This window comes from Colletotrichum chrysophilum, assembly GCF_026319265.1.
Source record: "Colletotrichum chrysophilum strain AFK26 chromosome Unknown scaffold_299, whole genome shotgun sequence".
Lineage (NCBI taxonomy): Eukaryota > Fungi > Ascomycota > Sordariomycetes > Glomerellales > Glomerellaceae > Colletotrichum > Colletotrichum chrysophilum.
Genome location: NW_026517586.1, coordinates 21119 through 28671, shown reverse-complemented (window position 1 = coordinate 28671; position 7553 = coordinate 21119). Strand labels below are relative to the sequence as shown.

General features: G+C 49.9%; 2 protein-coding genes across 2 annotated transcripts; both read left to right on the top strand.

Annotated features, from left to right (window-relative positions):
* Positions 1-1745: 1745 nt before the first annotated feature.
* Positions 1746-2883, top strand: COL26b_014148 (uncharacterized protein; the record flags this gene model as incomplete). Its single annotated transcript, XM_053186726.1, has 4 exons — positions 1746-1756; positions 1805-2045; positions 2102-2297; positions 2339-2883. 4 exons carry the CDS (start codon positions 1746-1748, stop codon positions 2881-2883), a joined length of 993 nt encoding a protein of 330 aa, XP_053029337.1.
* Positions 2884-3467: 584 nt separating this feature from the next.
* On the top strand, positions 3468-4267 carry COL26b_014147 (uncharacterized protein; the record flags this gene model as incomplete). The annotated part of the gene is made up of 2 exons (XM_053186725.1): positions 3468-3533; positions 3593-4267. The coding sequence occupies 2 exons, from the start codon at positions 3468-3470 to the stop codon at positions 4265-4267; spliced, it is 741 nt and encodes a 246-aa protein (XP_053029336.1).
* Between the last annotated feature and the right edge of the window lie 3286 nt (positions 4268-7553).

Sequence of the window (7553 nt, the reverse complement as noted above, 5' to 3'; positions counted from 1 at the left end):
GCTGGTCCTGCAGTAGATCTATATAAACGATTGGCGTATATCCCTTGTAAGGCAATCCTGGCCTGTGTATGTAGATAACTGAGTAATGACTGTAAGCGGTGAGTTTCATATAAGCGAGGGGATCCCTAGTTCTGACACTACTATACTACGTCTGGGCAAAATAAGGTTAGAACGGGTCGATCCCGGTGGCTCTTGAGCGTAAGTACGAGCCTTATTGCACGGAGCAACTTGGAGCACCCCGAACTATCAAAGTTTTGGGGAAGATGCGAAGCCGATGTTTGTGGTGATACTACGCGACTCATGGATTGAAATGCGCAAATGATCACGTTGTTTACGCCCTGAGCTTGTTTCGACAAGGTCAGCTTAGTCTAGCTATCCTTGATGAGCAAAATCGCTCAAAGCTTGTATTTGGTTTGGAGGATGGAAACTTAGGTCAACCTGACTTGGAGGTGGGGAAACCGAGGGTCTCGCACGTGTCGAGGAGTCCATTTCATGCAACTTAAGACGACAGTTCCCCGGAACAGACGAAAATGGAAGAATTATGCTGGAACCACACTGTGAGGAAAGTTTGTCGGTCGTCAATTAGCCCGCGTTCAGCTTGCCCCGAGAATAGCGAACCACTCGGTCCCATTATCACACATGACCTGCTTAGATAAGAGGAATGTTCTACAAAGGCGCTTTGAGAATCACCTTTAAGAGGAAAATACAAACTGCTTGAAGATGAATTAAAACGATCGTCTTGTTGTCATTAGTCTGTTGTCTTTGTTTCAATTGCCACCGTCGCATTAGATCGCCCTGTTGCTCGGCCACCAACACCCCTCCGAGCTCGAGTAAGATGGGAGCTGGAGAGCGTGTCCTCATTACTCGCGAAGATATTACTGTATTACTAACCTCCAGATTCAACGAACGAACTCTTGTCAGCAAGGCTGCTGGTATCATGCCAAAAGGGCTTCTAGAAGCAAACACGTGCCTCGGCCCGTTCCATTAAACGTTGAAAGTCTTGCGATTCCACCCCAACAGCTGTAAGCGTGCTGTTTGGCGTCCGACCGCTTATATACACTCATGTTGGACAAAAACTGCCGGGTCGAGCCTCCCTGTTTATTACATCAGGGTGCTTCAACTGTCTTTCCTATTTGCTCTCTTTGGGGAATTTCCAGTCTGCGCCGACTCTTGCCCACGTACAGCCATGACAATCTCAAACTTGGCGTTTGTGTCTTACCTACATAAGGCCTGTTCAAGATCTTGTACTTGCATGAACGGCTCCATGGATTAGGTCTTCCAATTTATGAATGTCAGTTGTGAGAAGTCCTAGTTGCCATGTCACTCCAAGAGGCTCCTGATCCCTGGTAGTAGACTCGTTCATTCCATGTTGAGAGCCCCATGATCGGCACTAACAAAATTTACTGGTCGCGTTGAACAGCGTGTGCTGTGTTTCTCTCGTATGGATCACAGCATTGAAACAGCTCCCGAACACAGTGTAACGGTTTCGTAGACGAGGACCGCCATGGGGACTAGTCGTGGTACAAATTCCGTGTCCAATGATAGTCCAAGTTGGGCTGCATTGAGCCAATCAAATGATAGTCTAGAGTGGGACTAGTTTCCGGAGTATGCCAGGGACGATTCGGGCTCTCGGGTAAGAGGAATCCGAACAATGTTGGTGAGGGGAAGCGGATATTTACAAGACGCGACCTAAGGAATCTTGTGACGACCTTATTCCAAGGTGTTATTGTGAAACCATCCCCATGATGGAGAGATCGTAAGTTTGGACTCAGCACAATTTGATACCTCTAACTCTTCCATCTAGAAAATACGTATTGGTCACGGGTGCAACGGGCTTTATTGGAGCCCATATCGTCGATGAACGCCTCCGACGAGGTTTCCGAGTCCGAGGCTCAACTCGGACCTTGGCCAAGGGGGAGGAAATGATCAAGACACGGGCGCAATATGCCGATAAACTAGATTTCATCGAAGTTGGGGGCTTCGAGAACACCAACGTGTTTGACGGGAAGATGGAGGGTATCGATGGCATCATCCACGTTGCCAATGTAAGTATGATTGTTCTTCAGGCCTCTGATTGATGCTTACAGACATCATCCCATAGCCCTTCACGTACGATGTCAAGGATAACGAGAGAGAGCTCATTCAACCAGCAAAGAACGGCGTGCATGCGATCATGTCTGCGGCAGAGGCTCAACCAAACATCAAGCGAATCGTCATTACATCATCTTTCGCTGCTGTGCTCAACGCCGACGCAAGGCACCTCCTTACTTCGATTACACGAGTGATGATTGGAACCCGTTAACTGAGGAAGAAGCTTGCATACCTGGAACAAGCCCAGTCATTGCGTACAGAGCAGCAAAGAAGTACGCAGAATTAGTCGCCTGGGACTGGATACGGGCTATCGACGAAGGCAAATCTCGCCACTTCGATCTTGTGACACTGTGCCCCCCGATGACATTCGGACCGGTCGTGCATCCAGTCAGCGGGGTTTCGAAGCTGAACGAGTCAAATGCGATGCTTTGGAAAATTGCAAAGGGTGAAACCCCCCTTCCGGTGGCTAGAGTCCCATTCTGGATTGATGTTCGAGACCTTGCTGTGGCGCTTGTTGAGGCGCTCTTACGGCCTGAGGCAGGCGGAAAGCGATACCTCTTGGGAGCCAACGATCGTTTCTCGTACGGTTTGGCTGCGAAGATTATGGCTGACAACTTTGACTGGGCGAGGGACACTGTTGCCCAGGAGGAGCAGGTGATTGACACGTCACACGGTCTGGAGAACAAAACTGCGGCAAAGGAGCTTGGTCTGAACTACCGGACGTTTGATCAAACAGTCGTCGATCTCGTGACCCAAGCCAGAAAGATGGATATTGAAGAGACGAAGTCATAAACTTTGTAATCAGGCTTTGCCCAGGTCTCGTTGAGATGAATTACCGACTTAGTCGGCCAGATCAACGCCTCATATGGATTCCAGCCACGACATTTCAGGTCATATCCAGCCGTGTCCCCCGCAGTCACAGATTTGGTTCATGGTCGTCAAGTAATCCGCCTAAATGCAATTTCTGCCAACCAGAACCGTCGTCGGTACTCAACTTCCGCTCTGACCAATCACATAAATGTCGATCTACCAGGCAATGTGTGAAGGAAAGTCAGCGTCGCTGTGAGATATATGATGTCGGCCCTTTCGGTTTGGCGGCAGTGTAGTCCCGTTATTTGCCTCCGAGGGCTTCCTCGCCAGGGCGTCTATGCGACTGGAGGCAGCATACTAGCGAATGGGCGCATCATTGTGGCCCTCAGAATAGAGAAGTACCTATCGGAGTTTTGGACCTGGATTCCGATGAAAGGTTCGAACATGCCCTGAACCCCGAACTTCGATCTCTGTGGTGATATATATAAGACTAAGCTCTTCAGAGACACTTTCAATTGTTTTTCTCGTCATCATAGCACTTATTTCTCCCGAATCAAACCCTCGTCATGAAGCTATCGTTCCTCTCTACGGTTGCCCTTGCGGCACTTGTCCATGGTCACTGCATCTTCCAAGTAAGTCATGTGAAGGTATTTACCGATCGTGTTCCCGTCACTCATCTTCCGCTTTACAGAAAATATCAGTAAACGGGAAGGAATATGGATCTCTCGCCGGTCTCCGCGCTCCGAATCAGAATAATCCGACAACAGACGTCAACTCCCAGGATATGATCTGCGGTAAAGTAGCCACCTCTTCTCAGGAGGTCATCTCGATCGCTCCCGGCGATAAGATCGGTGCCTGGTGGCAGCACGTCATCGGCGGCGCCCAGTTTCCCGGAGACCCGGATAACCCGATCGCCGCATCTCACAAGGGCCCGATCACCGCCTGGCTGGCGAAGGTCCCCAGCGCTTCGTCCACCGGCATCACCGGTCTCAACTGGTTCAAAGTCGCTGAGGATAACCTTGACACCAGCTCCGGAAAATGGGCCGTTGACAAGATGATCAGCAACAATGGCTGGAGCTACTTCAACATGCCTCAATGCATCGCCCCCGGGGAGTACCTGCTGCGTGTTGAGCTGCTCGCTCTACACTCCGCCCACACCCAGAACGGCGCTCAATTCTACATCTCGTGCGCAAACATCAAGGTCACGGGATCTGGATCCTTGTCCCCGAGCTCGACTGTCAAGTTCCCGGGTGCCTATCAGCAAAGTGACCCGTCCATCTTCATCAACATCTATGGCACTGGTGGTGTCCCCAACAATGGAGGCAAGGCGTATACGGCACCTGGACCGAGACCAGTCACTTGTTGAGACTGCACTACATTGAACTGATAGGAAGCGCGGGCTGTGGTATTTGGTTGTGGATGGTTTTTATTTCTTGGTCCTAAGCTAGCCCATCATTTGTCCGAAATTGCACTCAAAACCTGCACCAAAGGGTAGTTCCTGAATCGAGCAACCATTCATACTTGATAACCTTCTGGCTCTGATGTGCCATTACACAACCCCGATGCTCACACGACCGTCTTCAACCATCACACGTAGATTTATATTAATGCTCATGTCGGCGGTCTTGTTCATCCCGTTGGTTCCCCCGCCACCCGGCCCGACATTGACGCCGGAAAAGTTCCCAGAGCCGACGTTGATGTTTGTCACCTCCGTAATTCTGTCTCCAATTTCAATGGTGTTCCCATCACCGATCGTATTGTTCCCGTCACCGATATCGAAGTCGTCGCCTAGGTGGCAAATTAGCACCTCAATTGAGTAAAAGTATTTGGAAATCTATGAAATTAGAAACAATTACCTACCAGTATCTATATCATTGCCTATACCCGCAAAGCCTACACCGTTCCCATCGCCTGTTCCGCCAGAGCTGACAGAGCCGGAATTGCCGGTCTGGTTCCCTTTAACGTCTTGGCCCACTTGGCGCGGTGACACTATTTGTTCTTCAGATAACAATGAACCAAGGTTGAACGGGAATGGAAGGGCAAGTGACGTTGCTGTCAGGAAGGCAACAAGAATAATCATGCTTTCTGCGACCATCCTGGAAGACAGAGATGATGACATCAGCCTATCATGCCCATGAAATCTGGACTCTTCCGCAGGTTAAAGGTACTGCGAGAAGACTGGCAACGTCCTCCGTAGATGGTAATAAAAGGAATGCAGACTGTGAGCCTTTCTACCTCATCATTGCAGCATGCATTCGTGTCTTTTATGTTATTCTTGGCAGAGCCAATTCTGAAAGTCGTCCAACTACCGAAAAGACCCTTGATGACCATCAATAAGAACGATGTATGACAAGTTCGGCCGCCCTCTTTCCCGACAATTTGGCAAGCTTGCGCTTCACCAAGAGGCTGCCAAGACCCGTCCATGATAGATTGAGCGCGGCAGATAGTCGCTTTAACAGCTCATTTGACCGGCAAAAAGGTGGTGGCCAGTCGAAATCTCCTATTTGGAGTGTCTGTTAATCGGGCAGGCCGCTCTTGAATATGAAACGGGGAGGGTGCCATCTGCGAAGACGGCAGATTTCCAGACGGGCAGGACGGTAACGGTGGCATCGAAAGGCCACCAGCGTCCAGTTTCACCACACAAGGTCGATGATTATCTTTCACAGAACAAACCACCGTCTATGTTAATGATTGGAGTATTGCTCACAATCTCTGTCGCATTCAAATTCGACTGGATGCATGAGTCTTGGCATTGTTCGATGGGGAGTGACCGCTGTGGGATGAACAGTGTGGCCAACACCACATTGAATGGGGATCGGGTCAGAAGGTAAGGTAAAGATGAAGACGAAGAAGAAAGAAAGAGATGACTGCGATTGCGACCTTCGCCAACTATCCTTTTCCTGAATGCGCAGGCGAAGCTGTGGGTTCAAGGGGGAATTCCGAATTCCTGGTTTCGAAGGGAGTGCGCGGGCGCCGAACGAAGCATCGACGGTGGGATGACACACGAGTTTCCACTGTATGATGCTCCTGAGGAACAACACTGCCCACCCACCTGAGCATGAATCATCAGGGATGAACTTCGGTCTTTTCAACCCGGCGGTGTAGGTATATGCTGGCCTGGTCGATTGGCAGGAAGGTCACAAACATTCTCCCACGCATGAAGTAGGAGAAGTCCCGCCGTTGGGGTAGTCTCCTGTCATGGAAGAAAACACGGTGAAGCGCGACCCAGTTGAATGTGCATCAGGGTCCAAAACGATTGACCATCATACTCTTGGCCTGGTGGATCAACGAAATGGCTGCTTGAACTTCAAGCAAGATACTCGACTCGGGACTACCGCAGTAAGAGACAGATGTCTCTCCAGCTTGCACAGCTCAATCACGGTCGCAATGCGATAATTCGATGGGGGCGAGGAATACATCGTAGCCTAACCACTCCGCCACCATGTTGATTTTGCAGAGATATCTGCAAAGTGTAATAGAGTTATTATCAGCTCAGAAACTCACAGCTTCCGATGGTTCAGAAGCACAAATAAAGCAAACGTCCAGTTTGTTTCCTCAAGATCCAGGCAAAGAGGGCTTGAAGTTCGTATTTGATCACTGGCGCCCAAGCTTCATCCAAGTACTTCGGTGGGCTGTTCGGTCACGGCAGCCACAGAGCTCGTAAAGCGACATGCATGGGCTGTCAAAAACGGCGATCGTGTCAATCTCGATAGTAGGTGAGTTGTGAATGTGGATATCAATGATGGTTCAAAAAAAGAAATCTGCTCAACCGCCCGATTCGTGGAAACTAAACATAGCGTAAGGCATTAACTGGCATGAAGCTGGCTGGAGAGGAATGCAGTTCGTAAAAAAACAATCAGAGAGAAGCCCCGGAAACATGGACGCGAGGGGCTTTGTTATTCCGTCATCCATGTCTGGTTTCTGTTGAGTTGGCATGACAGATCATAGCAACAACAATGCCAGCAGGTCCTTGGACGAGAACCACGATGCAGACCTCGGTGAACACGCGCTTGGTGTGCTTCACAAACACGTTGGGTGGTCATAAAGAAGTGGATGCCATGATTGATGACATGATGAAAATCAACAACGATCGCAAAATTGCCCAATTTGCAGCCTTTGGGGAATAACATGAAGCACCCGTTGGCAAGCCCACCAGCCAATTAAATCTGTTAAGGCATTAGGATGGACCCATCCACAGGCTAATTATAGACTCAAAGCCTGTGTCATTTATTCGACACAGGGAACCCGCCTCGGCCGGGCATTCGTCCGAGGCCCCATTGAAAGAGCTCCCGTCGGAAGCGTCCCTTCATGCGGCCCTATGGGCGGCCCGGGCGCCACAACATGGGGAGAGGCCGCCCAACTGGTGGGATTTCCGAATTGCTTCATGTTTGCCGTGAACAGAAGTCCGAGGTTATGTTTATTGCCGTCGCATATCCGACATGTTTCGAAGGTTTCTTGCTTCCACTGAGACCTTTTGCTGGCTTTCGGGCCATAATCAACAATCACTTCTACAACACCGCCATGAAGACTTTCTCCTTTTTTCAATCGTGACAAGGCTGCAAGTGGGCAGGCATTAGGACGCAACTCCGCATCGATTTTCAGATTCGCATCTTCCATGTTGTTTTACAGGGCTACAGGGCTGGTTTCGATGG